The sequence below is a fragment of the Oncorhynchus keta genome, chromosome 4 (assembly GCF_023373465.1).
Source record: "Oncorhynchus keta strain PuntledgeMale-10-30-2019 chromosome 4, Oket_V2, whole genome shotgun sequence".
NCBI classification, from domain to species: Eukaryota; Metazoa; Chordata; class Actinopteri; order Salmoniformes; family Salmonidae; genus Oncorhynchus; species Oncorhynchus keta.
The window spans coordinates 30,162,741-30,187,050 of record NC_068424.1 but is presented as its reverse complement, the minus strand read 5'-3'; the positions used below and the strand labels follow the sequence as shown (position 1 = coordinate 30,187,050).

Sequence of the window (24,310 nt, the reverse complement as noted above, 5' to 3'; positions counted from 1 at the left end):
AGCTCGACAATCCTACCGGTCTATCCATGCCTTAAGAGCTACTCTCTCTGTCTCTCTCTGCCCAGGCCTCAGAGAGACCACACATCTGCTTCTCCCTCCCTTCCTGGCTCCAGCCTCCAGGCTGCAGAGTGACAGCAGCACCTGTGTGACTGTGACTGGGAGAGGACATGGACTCCATTGCACCACAGCGTCTCTCCGCAACACTGACTGGCTGGCCTCCATTATTTTAGTACTTATTAGGATCCCCAATTAGCGGCTACTCTTCCAGCGGTCCAAACAGGAAACAACATAACAAATAAAATTCATAAATATACATACATAGCACTACATTTACATTACAAATGAGCAATTCAGCAGATGCTCCCATCCAGAGCAAACCACTGCTAGTGCATTAATCTTAATTAAGATAGCCAGGTGAGAAAACCACATATCACAATCGTATCCCAACCACGTATCACATACATCATACAATACCAAATGCATAACCATTTCTGTGTCTCTTCACAGTCCCCGTTTTTTACATTTTTTTAATCTGGTTTTATTGCTAGCTCGAATTACCTGGGGTGGCAGAGTTCCATTTAGTCATGGCTCTGTTTAATACTGTTTCCGAGCCTCCGTTCTGGAATTGGGGACTGTGAAGAGACCTCTGGTTGCATGTCTTGTGTGATACCGATGAGTGTCCAAACAGATAGTACGGTACCTTCAACGCCTAGTTCAAAGACCAATATTGATGCAGTCAATCTCTTCTCAACTTTGAGCTAGGAGAGATAGACATGCATGTCATTGACATTCTTCCTCCGTGTACATTTTAAAGGGCACTAGGTCGTATGACATTTAAAGCCACAGTCACAGACTATGGCTGTGGCTATTGGTGTTATTTGAACACTTTGAGTGTAGAATATATACAAAAAACTGTAGAGACACTGTTTGCCCTTTGCCATTTGTTCCTCAAGTTACGCTGGTCATAAAATTGCAGTTTTTGCAACTGTTTCCCCATGTGGGCCTGCTGTTATTATGGTTGCAAATGGCACCATACGCCCTAATATAGTGCACTACCTTTAACCAGAGCACTATGGGCCCTGGTTAATAGTAGTGCACTATAAAGGGAATATGGTGCCATTTGGGATGCTTTCTGTTAATGTTTAAAGAGCATGTTTGGTCATCCAGTGAACTCTCTGACAGGGACATCTGCAGCCCCAGGGTGGAAATAGGGGTGACCCACTATGCAGAAACTGGTTAAATCAACATTGTTTCACCGTCATTTGTCAACGTATTGTGACGTGGAATCTACGTGGAAAATACTTTGGATTTGAAAAAGAACGTTTATATACACTATAAGAAAAAACGATGGGCTGGGCAGCACCTCCTACTGGAGAATGTATCTATCTAGAGCTACCATTTTGTCTCCCGTCCAGATTTTTAACCAAACCCTGCTTAGCTATGATATTTGTCACTGATTATTAGTGCTATTGTGAGAATGATAGTGGAGAGATCTCCACTTAAAAAACGAAATACATTCACTGTTGCTTTCCAAGTCATTCCAAAGGGTAGGTTTGACAAAGCAAATGAAATGTGACCATACTCTCTATAAGTCCTATATCATCAATGATACTATTTATGCCTCTATAGCGTTTGTAAAGTCAACAACAGTTATTGTTTCAATTCAACCCAACATTTGAACTAAAAATAGACAATACAATAGGCTTAGGGTTTTAAGCTCTGGTTGATTTCAAATGTAATGATATTTAGTGATACTGAACTCAATCAAATGAAACTTTATTTGAAGTGCATTTAAAGTTTGTTTTGATTTAGTCCTATTCTTTAACTTCAATTTTTGGTTGAGATGGGGACGTGAATCCAACATATCAATTATACATTTTTAGACAAACTTGAATTAATGCCAGTGGCACAGATGGAACTATCTAAGTGGAATATAAATCTCCTTCAGATGTTAATATTTGGTTTCATTGACAAAGAAAAAACATTCAATAATCACTTTTGAAATACAATAAATATCCTGGTCGACAAGTTTAAAGAAACATGATATGTTGGATTCATGTCTCCAACTCAGCCAAACATAAGTGTAGGTTATCATATAACATGCTGACCAGACCGGACACGTCGCGTGTGCGCGAGCGTCGCAAAATACATTTAGAAATCCATGTTATTCAATTATTGCACCCACACTGCTCACACCAACGAGCGTCTGCGTTGCCAAGGGCTAAAATAGAAGTCATTCCTATTTCTGACGCATATTGGGCTGCAAGTCCTGCCTCTCCCATCTCCTCATTGGTTTATAGAAGCAGGTACCCAAGTGCCATCTCCTCATTGGTTATACCCACGTGGGTGATTGAAAGACGAATTGTGTTGCCGGTTGTCGTGGTAATACAATGAAAGTTTAGATGCGACCACCATATAAGTTCAAAGATGAAAAAGCCTGGAAGGAGGAGAGATGACTAGAAACGATTTGGTTGGCCGTTTGATGTGTGGATTAATTGTCGGAGTAGAGGACCTTGTGCATTGCAGGTAAAATAACGACTCAATGTTTATATCCCAGGACAAATTAGAAATTAGTTAGCAACAGCACGTTAGCTAAATAGGACATATTAACGTTAGCTAGCAAGTGCAAGCTAACTAGCTAAATCGCCATACATGTTTAATGCTTTTCGACCTGTCCCCAAATTAATGTCATTGGTTCAGAGTTTATTTTGATATTTTAACCTGCATGTTGTGATCGCGCTTGGTGTGGGGGGGGGGCAAAATAAATGTATGCACGATGGCGCACGCGCGCAGCCGGTTTAAGTTCCGTGTAAGCGTGTGAGTGTATAGGTCGTCGCAGGTCTGTGGAGATCTTCACAATTGCTGTAATGATCTGTGCAGATTCCTAAACGGCATTGATGACTTGCATCATTTAATTTGAATGTAATTTCAACTGCATCCAGGTCATTTGGTTCTGCTTTTAGATGAAGCACAGTGATAACACATTCATCTGTTGTATAAACAAACAAAATATCGGACGTGGTCTTTCCATTGGAATTTGGTTGTGCTTGTAGATGGTTTGAAAGCATCGTGAAAACACATCGGAAGTTCAACTAACCTTTGGCTGTCTTTTTGAGTGGGTAAATATAGCTTGTAATCTAATTGATCAGCGTCTCAACCAAATATTACCTAGTTATCCACGTTGCAATGACATGGTGTGCCCAGTGGGAACCCGGGGTCACGGTAGTGACGCAAACGTCTCTGTCTGCTCCCAATGTCTCCCACAACTCTTTATTTTTCACACAGTCACTCAACCAAATAAGTGTAGGAGTAAACTGATATTGTTATGAGTGCTGTTGATGATTCAGAGTGTTTGGGGTGCGCTTGTTCAGATGTCAGTACGTGTCTTTGTTTGATTTTGATAGTCAACGTGCATACAGTATATTCGCTTTTCTCCCAATACCCACCAACTGGGATTATCTTGTTTTCACAACAGAAAATCTGCTCTATTTTGCCTACGGGGGAATGAGAAATGTAAAAAGCACTAGTTTAATTAAGCATGGGTGATAGGCGATGATCCCAGAGATTGTGTTTGGCAGTACACCGCTAGTCGTATATATGGCCTGTTACTGTGTTCTGTCTGTTATTGTTCCCAGGAGAACTCGGGAGGTGGTGGTCAGTAATATGGTAACATTGTTACTCCGTTTCCTACTCTGTGAGGTGCCATATTTCACAGCCATCACCATTCTGCAGAACCACTTAAAGAATTGAATTCCAAAACGCTATATGTCCATTTTCACAAACGTTGTAAATTATAAGCTTTTGCTTTTAAAATAACTTTGAGAAAGATCGGTGTGTTTTTTTTTTCTTCACCATCAAATCGTGGCATGGGGTTGTTCAATGACCGACATGGATCTGTTTTGAAATCTATCACTTGATGGTTTCATTTTAAAGAGACAAATAATGTTTTGATGTAAAATGCGGTATTTCCTCCTCACTCTCAGAGAAGTATGTAGTAATGCGAGTCAAATGTAACAAATAACTACGTTTGAACTCTACAAATGGTACATTTGTGACATCAATATTTGTAAAAGTGTTTCAAAAATGAATCAATACGAGACCAGTCACATGTATGTCAAATATTTACATTTGACCTTTAAGTCATGTAGCAGATGCTCTTATCCAAAGCTATTTACAGTTCGTGCATTGATCTTAAGATAGCTAGGTGAGACAACAACATATCACAGTCAAATATACAGGATACAAACATTGTATAGCGTTTTGCAACAAACCCTATATTAATACACATTTAGAATCTACAAATAAAAAATCGGAGAATAGTAATATTTTACACACATGAAGGTAACCATACGCAATCATTTCTGATGAAGGGAAAAAAATGGTGGATATAGCTTTTTGGAATGAAAATCTTCACTATCTGACTGATAATAGGACTAGGGCTGTGGTTCCAAATAGCTCTTAAGGCTCTGGTTAAAAGTAATGCACTATATAGGGAATAGGGCACCATATGGGATGCAGACTCGGCGGCTTTTAAACTCTCCTAGCAAGACCACTTCGATACGAAGGTGTAAAGGTGGTTGTTTGCCAGATCACAAGGGCTCCTCTCTCATCTATTTGTTATGAATAAGAAGTGGCTATTGAAGGAGTCGGGACAGGAGGTGTATGTAAGAATAGGTTACAGGGTTGGGTAGGTTACTTTCTAAAATGTAATCCATAACAATTACTAGTTACCTGTCCAAAATTGTAATCAGTAACGTAACTTTTAGGGGGGGCTCAGTAACGTAATCTGATTACATTCAGTTACTTTTAGATTACTTCCCCCTTAACATACATTTTTGTATTCTTCTAATGCCTTTTAACGTTTACATAGCTGGCCAGATATGGATGTTAAATCTCACTTAATGGGTTGGTTATGTAGGCTTCTTCTAACCCATAGCTTTCTACTACATGCAATAATACGATTAAATTCTATCGTTAACCAAAGTCTATCAGGATTCCAGTCATTCCAATAAATGTTATACCCCTTGATCTTCAAGAATAGGACTTGTAAATATGGAAGTATAGATTAACCAAATTGTTTTACCTGAGCATAACCCCAAAACGAAGGACTTATTAGCCAGCCCGACTCGGTTGTTTATGATTTTGTTGTCATGGAGGACTGTTTGTGCTCATTGATTTCGAGTTGAAAAATAAATGCTGCTCTCATTGAATGGTATGCTTTGTGCACTACTGTAAAGTGTTTTTACATGTGAAAAATGCAGGATTTGCTACAGGCCTATTGTTGAACTTTTTGTTGGTGACACTTTGATATCTTGATAATATGCAGCTGTTTAAAGGGGAAATCCCTCTATTTTGGTATTTAAAAAAAAAACTGAGGGATGGGCCTGGAGAAATGTAACCACTCTCAGATTAATAGACAGTGCTATGGAGGCAAGGACTGACCATCCATGATATCAACAGTATTGTTTTAACCTGATGTTGTGAGGCTATACAGTGTTTGTTTATGTTGACAATGTTTACAAACATTGGAGAAAAACAAGCTCATATTTTGGATTCTCATGGAGTGTGACAGTTGAACTAAGTTCACGGGGCTACGGATTGCCCCCTTTAAGTCTATCAAAAGTGTGCGAGTTTGAGCATGTGTCCATTAGGCCTATGGATAAATAAAAAAAATGATCCGCATGAATTAGATTGAGCAATGAAAGCCCCACTTTTATTCCATAGGCTGCGATCCCCACTGTGCAGCTGTTTGATAGGAAGCTTAAACCTCTTGAAGTGAACCATTATTAATGTTCAAATACACATTTAGATTTGTGAGCAGCCATCCACCACAACCACAATCCGTAAGGCACAAATAACTAAATGAGAGATCAGCAGTGTGATTCACATCAATGCTTTATGTAGAGATCAATAATAAGTGATATCTGTATCGCCGTAGACGACACCACTGCTGTCATCCTCACCTCCAAACCTTTATTCAAGTTGGATCATCTTTGGCCGACAGCAGTCGCACCATTGGAAGACATTGGACTGTAGCCTAGAAAAGCCTATTCCTGCTCTTTTCCCGCGATCCACCAAACCCATTTGGTGTGTTATCATAGTGGTCTTTGACTTGTGGTCAGACTCTCTCAGGTGGAACAAACTTGAACTTGAACTTGTGCCTTTTATCAATGCTGATTTGAATGTCATTGAGAAAACGGAGATGGTTCAAAGATTTTTGTTCTGCAAACCTCCTTTTTGAATTTAAAAGTAATCCTCGAAGTAATCATCTAGTATCTATAATCTGATTACAACATTTCTGCTGGTAATGTAACGGATTACAGTTACAGGTTTTTGTAATCCCTGACATGTAACAGATTACATGTAATCCGTTACTCCCCAACCCTGATTGGTTATTTCACTGCATTCTCTGAGTGAGGCTAATATGTGACACAGTTCCTCCTTGTGGAATGATTATTATCATTATTATACCATATTAACCACACAGAAAAGCAAAATCAGTTATTAGAATTGGCATAAAATGATGTAGTGTTTCCTTTGTAGTTTTGTTGGCTTTACCACAGTCTCAAATGGCATGTCAACAATTTTAGGGAAATGCCGTATTAGGAAATGTAGTGATTGATTTTCTAATCTCATGGAGTGTTGATGTCGTAACATAATGGAGATAGAGCCACGTTTCTTTGTATTTTCTCCCATGCTTGTTGCACAGAACTCTCCTCTCTTCGGGTAGCTATTTGGGATCTCTTTTCTTATTGGGTAGATCTTTGGGTTACATACCCCCCCCCATTTTTGATTCCGTCTCTAGTCAGATAGTTAGCTGAGGCATAGAGCAGAGCCTTTTTCCTGGGACAACAGCTGTTGCCATGGGACAGATAGACAGCCTGACCAACAGACAGATGGCCACAGGTGTTGGGCCACCCAGCTGTTCCCAGGATTCACAAGGTTGCCAGGCAGGCCTCTGCTAGTGGGGGCCCGGGCATCAGACACAACAGCACACACACTGCTAGATTGTTAGCCGTTTGGACAATTGGCTTCAGTCTAATGTCCCAGCAGGTGTGTGTGTGTGTTAGGAAACAATGTTGGCCCTTTCTTCAGGATATATTTTGAGTGTTCTTTCTATCACCAAGAATTGGAGATGAGAGAGTGAAAAAGTAATCAACACACAATTAATACAATGAGACTTGATTTCATTCATTCAATGTCTTATTAATGGAATCACAGGAGTAAATTGCACCTGGGCTAGGAAATGAACCAGGGGTTCCACTCCTGGTCCTGGAACCCTAATCCTGGAAGGCATCAGTATGTGCAGGCTTTTGTTCCAGCCCTTCATTTAAACACCTGATCCAGTCCAATCATATGAATGTACACTACTTACCGAACCGTGATCTGTGTATTTGATATGTGCAGTAACTAACCCTTGTCTTCCATCGCCTCTCTGTAGCGTCCTGGAATGCCGTCTGGAGCGAGGATGCCCCACCAGGGTGCTCCCATGGGCCCCCCCGGACCCCCGTTCGGTGGGAGCCCCACGGTGCGGCCCGGCCTACCCGCGCCGGTCATGGAGCCCAGCCGCAAGAGACCTGCCCCCTCCCAGCAGGTCCAGCAACAGCAGAACGTCCAGAACCGGGCCAGAAAGTGAGTCACACGGCCAGGATCCGTCCAAGATCCAACCCCCGTCCCCTGTCAACCACTGCATGGCTCTGTGTCTGTGGTTTGTCCCCTAGCCATGTTTTTTTTCCATGCCTCTCGTCATGTTTCTGTGTGTAATATCTGCAATTCACCACCTGCATCTATCAGACTGAGTGTTTGTCACTCCTGTCGTGCTGTGAGTATCTCTGTGTGGGCTCCCCCTTCTGCTTGCTTTGGTACTGCAACCACTACTGTGTCTGACACTGCTCACCCCTTCATCTACATTGAGCGGTTGAGTTTAGCCAAATGTATGACCGCTGTCTTCAGTCTGTTTTGTGGTCTGTTAGCTGTTAGCTGCCATGGTAGATTTTTGTCTACCATCTACACTTCTGAGAATGAGAGCTGACCTGGGCTCTGGGATGTAAATACATTGTCTCCCCCTTAACAAATCAGTCTATCCCAATAATAATCGTAACAAGTCAGTCTATCCCATGAACAGCCACAGAGTGTGTTGTGCTTCACATCTAGACAAACAGTTATGACTGGTGAGTAATTTGTGCGGAAGGTGATTTAGCCAGGTATGGTTACTAGAGAGTAGATCAATATGCACTCTCTGCAGTGCAATTGATCCACTCACAATTAAGCAGCCTTGTCAAACAAGGACCAGGGAAATGTTGTCCTGTGTCGCCCCCCCCCACCACCTCCATGGCTCCCTCCCTGTGGCGGACCTTGCCTGATCGATGGCCCAGGGTGACCCAGTGGGTGACACTCTCTCTGGGCAAGCGTTAGCTTGTCCTCTGGCAGTCGACGGCCTCCTCCCCAGTCAACTGCCCAGCAGAGCACAGCCACCTGCGTTTGCAGTGTCATTGAGACCATATGGCTATTGCCTAGACCCACGTGAGCTTGCCGTGTGGAGCCAGAACTTTCCTACCCACACAAACCTGCCAGTGCTTCGAAAAATGGGCCATATTCAAATGTAAATGTACATAGATGCTACAAATAGTTTTGTGTAATTGCAGTGGGGTCGAATATCAGTTTTAATGTGATTCTTCTTTGCAGTATATCCATTAGACAATAGGCTGGGTGTTTTGGCGGAGAGTTATAGGGGGAAAAAAAGTCGTAAGAAAGTTTCAGGTGCAGCTACAGCACCAGAGATATTCAACTCTACAGAGAAAGCCCACTGCCTACATAGAACCATTCAGATATGCCCAGTTTGCCCACAAGCTACTTTCATCAATACTACCTGGATCCAGAACCATAGACGGGACGTTTTCTCTGCTTATCTTGTCACTTTTCCTCTGTGTGCTACTCTGTGTCTTTGTCCCATTGTGTTTATTAGCAGTGTGTCTGCCTGTTATTAGTGTGTCATTTAAACACTGAAACACTGAAGTGAGTGAAGCATGATTCCCCATGGTCCAATGAGAACCTTCCTTGCTGGACAAGGGTCCAATGGGACGCCCAGATCCACTGATTAACCAGGATCCACTATGTCCTCCTCTCTCACTTTGTGTGTGCATGGACACAGATGCACCCCCCCACACACTGCTGCCTGTACATACTACCGAAACACTTGCACCTATACTAACGCACCCATTCACATACATGCACACACGACCACCGAGTGTGTCCTTCAGAACAGACATCCTGCCTGCTGCAACCAGTGTGTTGCCACACCAACCAACCTCTCTAATCGGACCACCTTCAAATCCCATCAACCCTTAGGAAGCCAGTGGGATTCCCCGGAGCCAATGAGATGCCAGCGAGGCAGATGGACATGAGAGATGCCCAATCAGATCCAACGCTCGGATCAAAGTAGGAGTATATTCTGCTGCATGTCCGTTTTTTCACACGTTTTTTCTCGCCCCCCCCTGCCCTCTCCCCTGACCCCCGACCCTAGCACTTCCTAGTGTAGGCACGGTCACCCCACCCCCACATGTAACCCCAAACAAACCCCTGTCTCCCCATGAGGAAAGCTTAACCAGGTGTGCGTAACGGTATATCAGAATGTGCTGATGCATGCTGCAGATTGAAGCATGGCATGATGGGAACAAATTATACTGTTTCTTTTAGGAATGTCAGCTGAACACCAAAGGATGTCCTAACCTCTCCTATCAACTACACCTTTTTCTCTTTTGCCAAGATGTGATCTCTAGACTGATTCCCAGTTTAAGACCCTTAGATCCCTTTGAAATGTAACCTAGATCCCGATATTGCTCTAATGTGTTTGACTATTTGGCCTGTTAACAAACCATAATTATTTTGCCCTACCCCGTTAAAAGATTTCTGAGTGAGAATCAGATCCCTGCTAGTATACCAATGTCTAATACAGTTTGACAGCACTCCCATTTCCTCACACTGTATCTATCCCAAACTGTTAGATTATACATATCCATCTCTGTCCTATGGTGTACTAAACGCTTCCAAAATGGCTTCTCTTGGACTCGAACCAGATATGCAGAGGAGCTTGAGAGAGTACAAATCCATGACACTGTGTACTATTTCAAACTTGTTCTCTCAAATCAGTATCTGGGCCCAATATTAACAATGCACGACTGTTACAGGGATAAACGATTTGTAAAAAAAAAAAAAAAGAATAATAACAAAAATAACAAAAGCATGTAAGCCAAAGTTCACTGAGGAGGCACAGACTGCAGCTGCAGACGCTAACAAGACAGCCAAGTAGAGTCTGAAGGCATCTAAACCAAACCAGCACACCGCATTGACCTTAGCGGGTACCCATGATAAGTAACCCGTCAGGTGTCGTAACAATGTTGTCCAAGACAGGAAATGGAAATATCGCTCCATACATTTTCAGTACTTTTTCATACCCAAAGAATTTGACATTATCTGTGAGCTGCTGAAAGGTAATAGGCAACTGTTTAGTTTTTTTCTCATCGGAAAGAAGAAAGCCGGGTTCGGAAGCATTGTAATTGGTGGTCACATAGCAAATTGGGCTCCGGAGTGGGCCACAGTTGGCATAGGAGCCAAAACTCACGAACGAACATACACACCATCTATCAATGAAGAGAAGTCTAGACTCATTGAAGTCATGAGAGGTTAGTGCATGAGGTTTTTGATGTGCCACTTTGAATGCCACTGGTGCCTGCTCTCCAGGTGTGCATACCGTACTCCTGCCTATGCTGGATCCCCCCCGAAAACACATACACACATCCGCATTGCGTACACACACACACACATGCACACACATGCGCACTGCACACACACACACACACAGCTGGGACACTGGGGTGCTGGATGTGGCCCAGGATTTTAGCAGATGGCCTGGGCTCTACACTATCAGTCACCATAGTAACATGCTCTCGTTTTCCTTCTTCTCTTCGTCTTTCTCTCCCTCTCTGTAGCGCCAAGAGAAGGAAAATGGCAGACAAGATTCTTCCACAGAGGGTGAGATTGCATATATTTTGCTCCCCACCCCCCCGTTACCTGAGTGTTTGTGTGTGTGATTATCGATTCTCTGTTGAATAGAAAAAAAGCGCATGTGTGTTTTGATCTCAGGGCTCGGAGGGGCAGATGAATATGTGTTGTTAGAAATGGAGCGAAAGGAGATGCCCGGGTGATCAGAGGCTTGGCTCGGCGGTGGCTCGGCGGTGGCTCGGCGGTGGGCGCCGCTTTTCAATTGTTCATCATATTTCCCCGAATGGAACAATCAATAGACTGGTAGGAAACAGAGCGATTGTGACACAACGGACGAGGCATTTAGAGCGGGCACATCACTCCACAGGTGAGGGCGCGTCCAGTGTGTGGTCCCAGCCAGGGCAAAAGAAACCCACGGCGAGCCGCTGTCCTCTCCCTGCCTGAGCCACAGCCTCCGCTCTCCTCTCCCTGCACCCCCTGCCCTGTCTCAGCCCGGCCCAGCCTAGGGTTGCATTGGTCGGCCATTGATATTGTGAAGGCTGCTGCTGGTGACCGTGGACTGGAGCCCCATAGTGCTCATATAGGCGTCTCTGTAGTCTTATCGTAACACAAGCCAGACACAGGGAATGGCGATAGCTGCATGACTCAGGCGCCACAACGGTGACTCAGGGACAGGGAATGTCCGCCACTGCGCTCTGTCTGCGCTACACCTCAACCTGGCGACAGGCAGACACATGCAGATAGAGAAGGAATGAGATGGTCGAGGGAACAATGAGAGACAAAGAGAGACAAGTAGAGAGATGGAGAGAAAGAGCAAGGGAGAGGTAAATGCAGCGAGAGAGTCTGGGAGTCTGTGCCCAGTTTGGTAAGCAGCCTTGGCAGTGTGCCGACTCCCTCAGGGAGGGGCGGGGCGGGTTGGGTAGGGGCGGTGGGTTGGCTCTGCTGCACCCTCTGCATTTCAAATGCGGATTTAGCAGCACTAAATGCTGGATTGGTGCACCAATTAGTGAGTGGTGCTGGGCAGTCACAGGTCCTGTGGGCACTACTGCCGGCTCTGTCACATTCATTTGGTGTCACTCCTTCTGTTAGAGAAGGACAAAAATATTTTTGGTGAAAATGTTGGCTTGTGAGAATACAGTCACAGCTGCAGTGCAGACATGCTTTGATGACAGGATGTCTTAACGTGCCTTAATGAAACCAAAGCTCAAACATATAACTCAATGCCACAACTTATTGTCATATTGAGCATTTTGTCTGTGGAATTTTATTGGATAATAGCTTTAAAAAATCCTGAAGCAATGAAGATGTATAGCATTGGACATGCCTGTCAGAGACACTAACTGAAATACCTGGTTCTTGTTAACCCTCCCCGATTAGATCCGTGAGCTGGTCCCGGAGTCCCAGGCTTACATGGACCTGTTGGCCTTTGAACGTAAACTGGACCAGACCATTATGCGTAAACGGGTGGACATCCAGGAAGCCCTGAAGAGACCCATGAAGGTAACAAATAATAGGCTTAAAGTATCTCACTACTATACTATAGTACACTAAGTGTACAAAACATTAAGGACACCTGCTCTTTCCATGACATAGACTGACCAGGTGAATCCAGGTGAAAGCTATGATCCCTTCCATTGATGTCACTTGTTAAATCTACTTCAGTCGGTGTAGATAAAGGGGAGGAACAGGTTAAAGAATTGAGACATGGATCAAGTATTTGTGCCATTCAGAGGGTGAATGGGCAAGACAAAAGATTGAAGTGCCTTTGAACGGGTTATGGTAGTAAAAGCCAGCTGCACCGGTTTTTGTCAGGAACTGCAACGCTGCTGGGTTTTTCACGCTCAACAGTTTCCCGTGTGCATCAACAATGATCCACCACCCAAAGGACATTCAACTTGACACAACTGTGGGAAGCATTGGAGTCAACTTGGGCCAGCATCCCTATGGAACCCTTTCGACACCTTGTAGAATCAATTCCCTGACGAATTTAGGCTGTTCTGAAGGGACAGGGGGGTTGGGAGTGCAACTCAATATTAGGAAGATATTCTTAATGTTTAGTACACTCAGTGAATACTATACTTTACTGCCAGTGTTGGGGAGGACATGAACTACATGTAGTTCAACAAGTAATTAAATTACATTTTCCAGTAGCTTGATGGTAGTTGAACTAAATACAAATCTTGGTAGTGTTTTCAGTAGTTAATTACTTCCTTGTCATGTAGAGGTGTAGCTAACTACTGGAACTACACACTACATTTAGTTCAAAAATAAAATATGGGTGGAATAGGCAATCATTTATTTTCTTTTTTGCATCAGACCTGCCTAATTCTCACTTCTGGGTTTAATAGGCTAAATTTCACATTCTGTTAACATATAACCCCAAAGTGATCTGTTCTTGCGATTTGTAGTCTATGACATTTCAGATTTACATACGATTGTTTTTCATTAAGTAGTTTGGATGTAGTAAACTACTTTTTAAAGTAACTTTAGTTAAGTAAACTATATTTTTCTTAAAGGTAGCTTGAGCGTAGCTTAATTTCTTCCAGTGTGAAGTAATTGGTAGCCTCATCTTTGGTATGACGGTACAAGCTTGGCACACCTGTATTTGGGGAGTTTCTCCCATTATTCCCTGCAGATCCTCTCAAGCTCTGTAAAGTTGGGTGGGGAGCGTCGCTTCACCGCTATTTTCAGGTCTCTGGCAGGGCCACTCAGACATTCACTCGTCCCGAAGCCACTCCTGCTTTATCTTGGCTGTGTGCTTAGGGCCGTTGTCCTGTTGGAAGAATAACCTTTACCCCAGTCTGAGGTCCTGAACACTCTGGAGCAGGTTTTCATCAAGAATCTCTCTGTACTTTGCTCTGTTCATCTTCCCTGATTCCTAACTAGTCTCCCAGTCCCTACCGCTAAAAAACATCCCCACAGCATAATGCTGCCACCACCATGATTCACCATAGGGATGATGCCAGGTTTCCTCCAGATGTGACGCTTGGTATTCAGGCCAAAGAGTTCAATCTTGGTTTCATCAGACCAGATAATCTTCTTTCTTTTGGTCTGAGTGTCTTTTGGTGCCTTTTGGCAAACTCCAAGCGGGCTGTCATATGCCTTTTTACTGAGGAGTGGCTTCTGTCTGGCCACTCTACCATAAAGGCCAGTTGGTGGACTGCTGCAGAGATGGTTGTCCTTCTGGAAGGTTCTCTCAGCTCCACAGAGGAACTCTGGAGCTCTGTCAGAGTGACAATCGGGTTCTTGGTCACCTCCCCGACCAAGGCCCTTCTCCCCCGATTGTTCGGTTTGGCCGGGCGGCCAACTCTAGGAAGAGTCTTGGTGGTTCTAAACTTCTTCCATTTAAGAAGGATAGAGGCCACTTTGTTCTTGGGGACCTTCAATGCTGCAGAAATGTTTTGGTGCCCTTCCCCAGATCGGTGCCTCGACATAATCCTGTGTCTCAGCTCTACGGACAATTCCTTCGGCTTCATGGCTTGGTTTTTGCTCTGATATGCACTGTCAACTGTGGGACCTTATATAGACAGGTGTGTGCCTTTCCAAATCATGTCCAATCAATTGAATTGACCACATGTGGACTCCAATCAAGTTGTAGAAACATCTCAAGGATGATCAATGGAAACAGGATGCACCTGAGCTCAATTTTGAGTCTCAGAGCAACAGGTCTGAATACTTATGTAAATAAGGTATTTCTTTATTATTTTTTAAACATTTGTATAAAAAAAAAATTAAAAACCTGTTTTCGCTTTGTAATTAGATCGATGAGGAAAAAACATAATTTAATACATCTTAGAATAAGGTAACAAAATGTGGAAAAGGGGAAGGAGTCTGAATACATTCCGAATGCACTGTTCTCGTACCAAAGTGCCAAGACTGATGTGTAGAGAATTCACCGCTGGTTCCAACAGTGTCTTTGGGTTTGTGTTGACAGCAAAAGCGTAAACTGAGGCTGTACATCTCCAACACCTTCAACCCTGCCAAGCCTGACGCTGACGACTCAGACGGCAGTATTGCATCATGGGAGCTGCGGGTTGAGGGGAAGCTGCTGGATGATGTGAGTATACTACTCAATGTAGTACAATGCAATGCCACTGTGTTAATTCATCATTACTGGTTTGTCTGATTCAGCGATATATCCTTTGATTTGGTTTAGTTCCTATTTTCTCTTATTGTATAGTCTCCTCTATGGATGTTGGTGGTTATGAACGGTTATTTTTCCAACTGTATCTCCTACCACTAGGTCAATTTCATTTTCTCCTCAGGACATTTTTTCTGGGGGTTGGTATTTGAATGTGGCAGCATGGTTGGTTAAAATTACTTTTGACCACAGTGAAATACCTTAATAAAAACAGACCATGCCTTAATCCGTCAACCGAGTATGAAAATTGCTAGCTCTTTGATCCAGGAGCTGCTTTGTGGTGCGTTTGCCCCACAGTAATGTACGGCAGGCTTGTATAGTTCTAACATATGTCCACAACTCTACCGTCGGGCCACTTCAGTCAGCAGCAAGAGTTGTTTGGTTAGTTAGACCTTCGGAGAAAGGATCAATGTTTCGCAAAATGTTTACACAGATTATGCCTGGGGCAGGAAAAGCGAGATGACCATAGATTGCTTTTGCAGAGTTAGCCCGACTTCAAATGGTGGCTCGACTCAAATGCTCTCATCAGTTTCCAAGCGGGGTTGTCATTTCACAGCCATTTTGAGGTTTTAGAGCCCACAAATATTTGGAATCGACTTTTTAAGGAGGAAGACCATGAGAATATCCTGTTTTCACATTGTATGTGGTCTCCTTCTACGTCTTTGGCCGCCCCCTAGGGCTTACAGTAGATACAATGATATCACTGCTTTGGTGTCCAAGAAATGTTGCTATAGTCAATGACAACAGCATATATCAAGTTCTCTAAGGCAGGTGTTGTTGGACAGGTCTTCGTAGTGGTTTAGTTGGAATCACTCCCGGAAACTGATGTTCAGTAGCCAGGAAAAAGACAGGATCAGACTATATCAAACTGGTTTACAAAGGGGGGAAACCCTATCCACAATATATGTGTGTGTGTGTGTGTGTGTGTGTGTGTGTGTGTGTGTGTGTGTGTGTGTGTGTGTGTGTGTGTGTGTGTGTGTGTGTGTGTGTGTGTGTGTGTGTGTGTGTGTGTGTGTGTGTGAGAGAGTTTTTGCTTGTTACACTCTTCAAATCTTCATGTCAGCCCAAATGTTCTGTGCGTGTTAAACTAACTCACCACCTCTTTGTTTCATAGCCTGGGAAGCTGAAGAGGAAATTCTCCTCGTTCTTCAAGAGCCTGGTGATCGAGCTGGACAAAGACCTGTATGGTCCTGACAACCACCTGGTAGAGGTGAGTTCATGTTCCCTGATGACCACTGACCGTACACAACCCTCTGTCCTCTCTTGTCTCGCTCTCGTCTCCTCTACCCTGTCTGTGTCCCGTCCATAGAAATAGAATGAGAGTGGAATGTCTTTTTTTTCTTGTAGTCACTTTGTGCTTTACTGCTTTGGGGACCCCCCCCCACCCCAGTCCACCCATTATGGCATAATTAACCTGAATGGAGATGTCCGTTCTATTCATTCTAATTCTATGGTCCCGCCATTCAGCCTCATCCAGATCTATTCAGCAGGTTTTCGGCAAACGAGGGGTTAACCATAGTCTTTAACCACAAAATGCTTTTGGCATTGTATCTCTTAGTTACAATGCAGCTCACAATATTCCTGCATTCCCGCTGTACAAGATTAGGCCATTGGCTACATGTGTGGTTTAGTGATACCAGATGGTTTGTATTTAGTTATGATTCACAGAAAAGAAATATACTATTCGCATGTATTTAGCCTATTTTGGTATTGTTGGCTACTGGAAGACCTGACATCACTGTTGTTCAGTTAGCTGGCTGATGCCATCATCCGATAACAGATCTTTTTCAGTAGAAACACAGCCAGTCATATAGAGATCATAACTCTCATACAGCGAGTTTATGACATCTAATTTGAGCATTAAATGGGTTTAGGATCTCGAGGAATCCACTTTATCAGAGAATGAAGATTCTACCAGACAATGATGTCTTGGGTTCCAACCATACAGTTCTGTGACCTTTGAATTGTAAAAACCTGTTTTTTTTGACACGGAAATAAAGTTCACACAGCACTGCAGGATGTGTTATGAATCGACAAAATGCTTTGAGTGTTCGAGGTAAGAGTAGTTCTCAAGGTTTCCCACCTTAGAGAATACCTTCTAATATTTTAGCAAGGATAAAAAGGCATAGATAAATCTATGCTTGAATGAATCTGTCCATTTTAAGAAAATGTTTCACGATCCTGAAGTACCACAACACAATTCTGAAAACATACTTGTGTAAACCCTACATTGAGTTAGTGGGTAAAGAAGTAGAAAAGCATTCCCAGTTCCCTCCCGGTGTTGCATGCTAAGTGGCTACAATGCACTGAAATGCAGGGAACTTTAAATGTTTTTCTTTTCAGCTGCTGACCAGTAAAGCGAAGGTAAGAGGCAGACTCAACTAACATTTCCACATAGATGTGGTCCTTCTGTAGCTCAGTTGGTAGAGCATGGAGCTTGTAACGCCAGGGTAGTGGGTTCGATCCCCGGGACCACCCATACGTAGAATGTATGCACACATGACTGTAAGTCGCTTTGGATAAAAGCGTCTGCTAAATGGCATATATTATTATTATTATTAAATACCGGGGAGGGTTTGAGACCCGGATAACAGAGGACAAAATGTAATCGTAACGACTGTAATGCCAAATACCGTTTTTTATTTGGGTAGGGTACAGTCTCAACTCGATATGCCATGCTCTTGTTAGGTTCCCATAATATCTCTGCAGATTGCCATCTTCAATCTGACCCATCATTTCCTTTTGAATGCCAGCATTTGAGTTCGCGACTCTGCAAAAACAAATGATCAACCCTCTGCTGTCTTGGTAGTTCACTCACTTCCTTACCACGCCGTGCACGATCTATTCTGTTACGGCTATTCAGCCTTCCAAAAGACAACAAACTCAAAGGGTCGAGAGCAAGGCTGCTCGTTGAAAGTGTACACGTTTTGGTTTTGTATTCTTTCATCGTCTTTGTGTGCACGTTTGTATGTACACATTCGGAATGTTCTGGAAGTCCGTGGCCGGTGCCTGTAGGTAGTGTTCAAGGTGGAGTTTTTGTCTCTGTGTTTCCTGCTAGTGGCACCGCACTCCCACCACCCAGGAGACGGACGGCTTCCAGGTGAAGAGGCCAGGGGACGTGAGCGTGCGCTGCACACTGCTGCTAATGCTAGACTACCAGGTGAGGGCGCCATAGAGACACTACCAACTGGGCACAGACATCAGTTCCATGTCTAGTTTTGATTTACATTGTCAGGTAACTTGAATTCAACCAAAAAATGTCACCTCACCCTGTCATTGGATTTAGGTTAAAAGTTGGGTGGGGGAAAAAATGAAAATCTCTTACGTTGATGACTTTTTGCAAATTCAATACGTTTTCCACGTTGATTCAACATCATCACATTGAATTTTGGGGTTGAAATGATGTGGAAACCATGTTGATTCAACCAGTTTTTGCCCAGTGGGTATTCACATTGCTGTCCACTCATGTGCTTTCCTACAACGTTGTACATGAGGCTAAAAGCTATTCAGAAGTGTGTCAAATGTGTCCGCAAAGCAGCTGTCATCTGGCAGTTGTAATAGTTTCTGTCTGGGGTTCCTAGTTTCTGTCTGGGGTTCCTAGTTTCTGTCTGGGGTTCCTAGTTTCTGTCTGGGGTTCCTAGTTTCTCTCTGGGCTAGTAATGATGGTGTTCTCTGACCTCTCCCCAGCCCCCCCAGTTCAAGCTGGACCCTCGTCTTGCTCGCCTGCTGGGTATCCACACCCAGACCCGCTCCTGTATCATCCAGGCCCTGTGGCAGTACGTCAAGACCAACAAGCTGCAAGACTCCCACGACAAGGAGTACATCAACTGTGACAAGTACTTTCAGCAGGTAGACAACACTCTTCTAGTTCTCCTCTGTTACTGTGTTAGCTGTTGCATGTTGTTGCCTACGTCCCAAATGGCACCATATTCCCTATATAGTGCACTACCCCATAGGTGCACTATTGGTCCTGGTCAAAAGTAGTGCACTAAATAGGTACTATAGTGCCATTTTGCGGGACACACATTTCTCCATCTCTGGTGCTAGGCCTTTATTCTGAGATGTTACGGTCTCCCTCTCAGATCTTTGACTGCCCGCGGCTCAAGTTCTCGGAGATCCCCCAGCGTCTCACCAACCTCCTCCTGCCCCCTGACCCCATCGTCATCAACCACGTCATCAGGTGAGCAGATCATACTTAACACCTGCCGGACAAATTCCTGGTTTTAAGGGTGAATGCCTAGTCATGAAAGGTGACACGAAAAAGTCTCAATTCTTTCAACAACAAAAGGTTGAAAGAGATCCAGTATAAAAATCCAGCAGATGAATACATTTGAAATGCTATTAAATAAGAATGTGGGCACCGTGTTACACAGGTAATGCCGTCCCAAAGGGCAGATAATACAATAACAATGAAAAGGCTAGCCTGGGAGGCAAGAATACTGGTAAGATACAGAAAGACCACCAGCATTTTTTGCCTCCCAACCTTTTCATTGGTCTTTTACCTGGTGAAGTCAAATAAAAAATGAAGTCAAAATGTGTATCACATTTGAAGTACCGCCAACAACCTCAGTCTTCTCACCATCATCCCCCCCCTCCTTCTTACAGCGTGGACCCTAATGACCAGAAGAAGACGGCGTGCTATGACATCGACGTGGAGGTGGAGGACCCCCTGAAGAGCCAGATGAGCAGCTTCCTGCTCTCCACTGCCAACCAGCAGGAGATCGCCTCACTGGACAACAAGGTGGGACAACCACACAAGAAGGATAGCCAATCACAATTACCCAAGATGACCTTTAAGGTAGATTTACATTGCGGAGATGCGGGACGACTAAGTACCGTGAGTTATATGTGAATTAGGGTTCGGGGCAGTTTGACTCTGTTGGATACCGTTTTATCTGATTCTCCCGGAGAATGTTGACGGCTGACATGCTATCACCGGGGTTGAGGTCAATTCCGTTACAACACTGACATTCCAATTCTCTTTAATACTTCTCAATGGGCCAAATTTGGAACTTGAATTTAGTTCATTTTCTGAATTAACTGAAATTGAATTGACCCCAACCCTCGCTAACACTTTTACGCACGCCGAGGGTAACCATTTATCGCACCGGTATAAATGGCAGTGTAGGGAAAAGCTGAGGTGTCGGGAGCGGCATCTCCGCAATGTAAATCTATCTTTACACTGCGTGTGGCACCAAGGTGTTGCGGCTTCGTGTTCCTGTGTGAAAAACCTTGACACTCTTCACACTGCCACCACCGTTTCTTACACAATCTGAATACAAATTTGGAGGGGGGGGCGCAGTGACTCAAAAGAAATCTGGGTGTATTGACATTGGAAAGTCATAGTCATATGCTTAGAGTAGATTTGTGTAAGCTGTCATCTGACACCGGTGATCATTACGAACCCTTTAGATCCACGAAACCATTGAGTCCATCAACCAGTTAAAGATCCAGAGGGACTTTATGCTCAGCTTCTCCAGAGACCCTAAGGGCTACATCCAGGACTGGCTCAAGTCCCAGAGCAGAGACCTGAAGGTGAGGGCCACACACACACACACACACACACACACATACACACACGTACGGTGTGACTAACCATGCTCTCTGATTGGCTGCAGCTGATGACGGACGTGGTGGGGAACCCGGAGGAGGAGAGGAGGGCGGAGTTTTACCACGAGCCCTGGTCTCAGGAGGCCGTCAGTCGTTACTTCTACAGTAAGGTGAGGAGACGCGTCGCGTTCGACGCCTTTTTTAAAAGCCTTTTATCAACTCCCACAACACAGCGTCCAAGTAGGAACACAGATCAGCGTGGAGTGGTCATCTTTTAGCTTTGAAGCTGTGCCTGCTCTGTTACACTGGTCTTACCACGACTGTATAACACAAGCAATCCAACTTGATTTAAATAACCCTGATTACAAATGGATTGATACTGGGAATCGACCTCGGGTGTATTGACACCAGGTTGTTTCTGTGTGTGTGTGATGACATCCTTCCACTCTGTCCTCTCACAGATCCAGCAGAGGAGACAGGAGTTGGAGCAGGCCTTGGCTGTGAGGAACACCTAAACACCCTGTCAAGGACGTCTCTCTCTCTCTCTGCACTCTTCATCTGACCCCAGACCTGTGTTTTTGTGTGTTGTGTTTTTTATTTTATTTTAATCGCTGTAGTACTGACCTCTGGCCCATCCCCCAATTGCATGTGTCCAAAACAAACGTCCCTCAATCTGTTCAGCTCTGACTGACCGAATATCTCTCTCCACACTCCTGCGACCACAGGCCTTTGGCGGACATTTTGTTTCTCAAAAGAACCCACTAGCATATCACTGTCTTTCCATAGAGACTAGAAGTCATTGTACCAGCTGCCTGCAGAACGATCACTGTTTTAGATCCTTCTCGTCTCAACCAGATGGACTTTTCTGCTGAGTCATAGTGCCCCACTGCGTCTCATTCGGATGAGCCCAAAGTGGTCGTTTGTAACCCAATGTTTCAAGTGTGACTCACACACAGTGGATTGTGCCCATTGTTTTAGTGTATCATTAGTGGTGTTGGTCATGTGAGCAATATGCTCCAAGTGTGCATGTGTGTTTTTGATGTGCGGAAACCAAATTTACACCAGCAGAATGAAGATTACTGTATGAAGTAATGGGTCGGGGGACTGGGCTAATTTCCCTTCTGAAGCCCAAATGTTGAGGTCTGTAATTTAAAAAATGAACTTGTTCAAGGAAGGCAGCTTACATGAATGAGATTTCCCCCCATTATTAACTAATCAAGACCCAATCTAAGATGAGTTTATTTGTTCCACCATTCTACAGTAATTCCCTTAAACAATGTAACTGTAAAAGTAGATCTCTGTATAAGCGAATATATTCCATCAGATTAAGTTAAAAGGGACAAGGATGAATAAGACTCATATCTGTTGACCGTAGAAGATGGACGTTAACGCGAGGAGGTAACGGTAGGCACAAGGCGAAGTAATGTAGTAACACATGGCGGCCACAGCGTGGCGCCTTAGAGCCAGGACAGCCTGCATGTTTTTACACAGACTAACTCTCTGTAACACAGAGCACCCAGACAGACTTGTCCCCTGAAGGCACTTCTTGACCGCAGTAAATTACCGTGCAAAATGGATTAACGTTAGTGGTTAAATGTTTGTGTTGCTATTTTAGACAGATATGTATTCCAGGGGCTCAATGTCCTGCCATAATAACTGTACAAAAAGTCATGTTTGGGAAGAGTATTAGCTACAGAACCCTCTCAGTGCTCAAATCAGTGTTTTTTAATGTTAATGAAGGACACATTTTGGGATATGGTGTGAGTAACCAACACCATTTCCTATGTTGAAGAATCATGGGGCGGGCAGTGAAAATACAGCCTGACAAATGTTTGGCCCGAAACTTTTAGTAATCCTTTTATTCTAAATGAATTGGGAAATAGGTCTTTGTTTCATTGTATTTTTTTTGTTAACATTTATCGTGAACTACCAGTCTGAAGTGGATCTGTCTGACAGCATTTTGTCCTTGAACATTTTGACGGAGTCACCAAAGGTCTCGATGAACAGTATTAGAATGGTTCAAATGGACAATGAATAACGATTACCGTGATTTTGTCTAAACCCGATAAAGCTACATTACCAGTTGATATTGAACACGGGTGAATAAGACAACGTTTTTGAAGGAAACCTCTGAATGTAAATCTTTTTTCATTCTTTTTTTTCAGGGAGAGCACTGTTTGTCAGTGTGTTTGGTTTAGTGAAGTGCGGGACATGGGGTGGGAAGGATCGGGGTCCATACGTTTAAAGCTGTAGGACAGGGGTGCTAGTGTCCCTCTGTGTACACTTGAGGGAAGGGTGTGGGGGATGGTTATTTTAGGCCCTTCTTGTTGAGTTTTAATAGGGCAGAACCACAAAATGTAATGCTGGGAGTGATGATACCTCCCTCTCTCCCCACCCACAGGGAACGCCCATCTCTTTAACTAACTTCCACAGCAACTCAGTTCTGTGCCCTTCTACAGTAGTTTCGTGCTTGTGATGGGAGAAACCTTCTCAGAAATCCGTTTCTGATATGAAGTCAACACTGCTGTCTTCTGTAAGGTTCAGTCACATCAAAATCGTGTCCATGTTACATCTCTTTTGTGTCAACATTTTCTTCAACGTAGCTGAGACCTAACTCAGCATAAACAAAGAGGTTGGATTTCTTAAAGACCTATGCATGCTGCATGGACAGGTTTTATACATTTAAAACGGGACATGTAAATACTCTCACAAATGCATGGAAGTGGATCTGGAGAGCAATGGATTTGACACAATTTCCATGTCGAAGGGGCCTTTACTGAACATTTGCTAAAAACCTGTGTGCTACCCAACCAGCATAGATGTTATCTGCATAAGAGTTTTTGTTACTACAGGTTACGTGTATTTCAACCGCACCAAGCAAGGGAGCATAATCGTTGTTGTATTTAATTATGTGTCAATCAATACTTGTGTTTGACCCAGATTGGTCTTGTATGGTTGGCAGTCATGGAGCATTATTGACTGTAGGGCTCCCCTTTCTGGGCATTTTAGAAACTACAACTCACGGATGCCGGAAACCTTGTGTCATCTGACTATAGACTGTACCTAAACTGTGTGCTTCTCTCTCTCTCTCTGACTAAAAGCATTGATATTGGTCTACCCGAAAGGATGGGTGGTAACCGCAGTTTCTGTGCATGACTTTGTGAGGAGTGCCCATGTTCCTCACAGCTCGCTTTCCACTGCTACACCATTTTGTCTGTTGGTCACCACCATGGAGATATAGCTCTCACGTGTGCAAATGTTCTGGGTTACCCCATTCTACAACAACAACAAAAAAATGAAGAAAAAATAGAAAAATGAAATGATGAAACTACAGCTGTGACTCAGTGAGACAGCCTGGATGTAAATAAAGAAGCGCTTGCCAAAGTTTGTAAATGCCATCAGGTCTGCAATGTGTGGTTTATTGCCAAGTCAAAGGCATGGGCCTTATCCGAAGATCAAATGTTTCGATTTTTCATGCTGATCAATGGTCTAAATATGTCTCCTAGAAACATCAAATTGGAAAGACCAGAGGTGGACTTGACTATATTTCATAGGTTTCAAATTAAATGGAATCCAGCTGCCCAGGGGGCTTTATCAATGTGTAGCTTGGTCTAAAAA

The 24,310-nt window shown here is 43.7% G+C and overlaps 1 protein-coding gene across 8 annotated transcripts in view; it reads left to right on the top strand.

Annotated features, from left to right (window-relative positions):
- The window catches only part of LOC118373237 (SWI/SNF-related matrix-associated actin-dependent regulator of chromatin subfamily D member 3-like), a 51,504-nt gene extending 27,414 nt beyond the window's left edge, over window positions 1-24,090 (top strand). For 4 of the 8 annotated variants that reach the window (XM_035759340.1, XM_035759346.2, XM_035759334.2 and 1 more), the window contains 13 exons: window positions 7,442-7,632; window positions 9,349-9,438; window positions 10,989-11,031; window positions 12,379-12,501; window positions 14,936-15,058; window positions 16,257-16,352; window positions 18,201-18,302; window positions 18,830-18,991; window positions 19,225-19,322; window positions 19,748-19,883; window positions 20,555-20,677; window positions 20,761-20,862; window positions 21,154-24,090. In XM_035759340.1, coding sequence (XP_035615233.1) covers window positions 7,442-7,632; window positions 9,349-9,438; window positions 10,989-11,031; window positions 12,379-12,501; window positions 14,936-15,058; window positions 16,257-16,352; window positions 18,201-18,302; window positions 18,830-18,991; window positions 19,225-19,322; window positions 19,748-19,883; window positions 20,555-20,677; window positions 20,761-20,862; window positions 21,154-21,207 — 1,443 coding nt within the window. In that variant the 3' untranslated portion in view covers window positions 21,208-24,090. Of the gene's footprint in view, window positions 1-2,396; window positions 2,527-2,804; window positions 3,120-7,441; window positions 7,633-9,348; window positions 9,439-10,988; window positions 11,032-12,378; window positions 12,502-14,935; window positions 15,059-16,256; window positions 16,353-18,200; window positions 18,303-18,829; window positions 18,992-19,224; window positions 19,323-19,747; window positions 19,884-20,554; window positions 20,678-20,760; window positions 20,863-21,153 lie in introns of those variants that run through there. The other 4 variants (XM_052505461.1, XM_035759363.2, XM_035759356.2 and 1 more) reach the window with 4 other exon arrangements.
- Window positions 24,091-24,310: the final 220 nt, after the last annotated feature.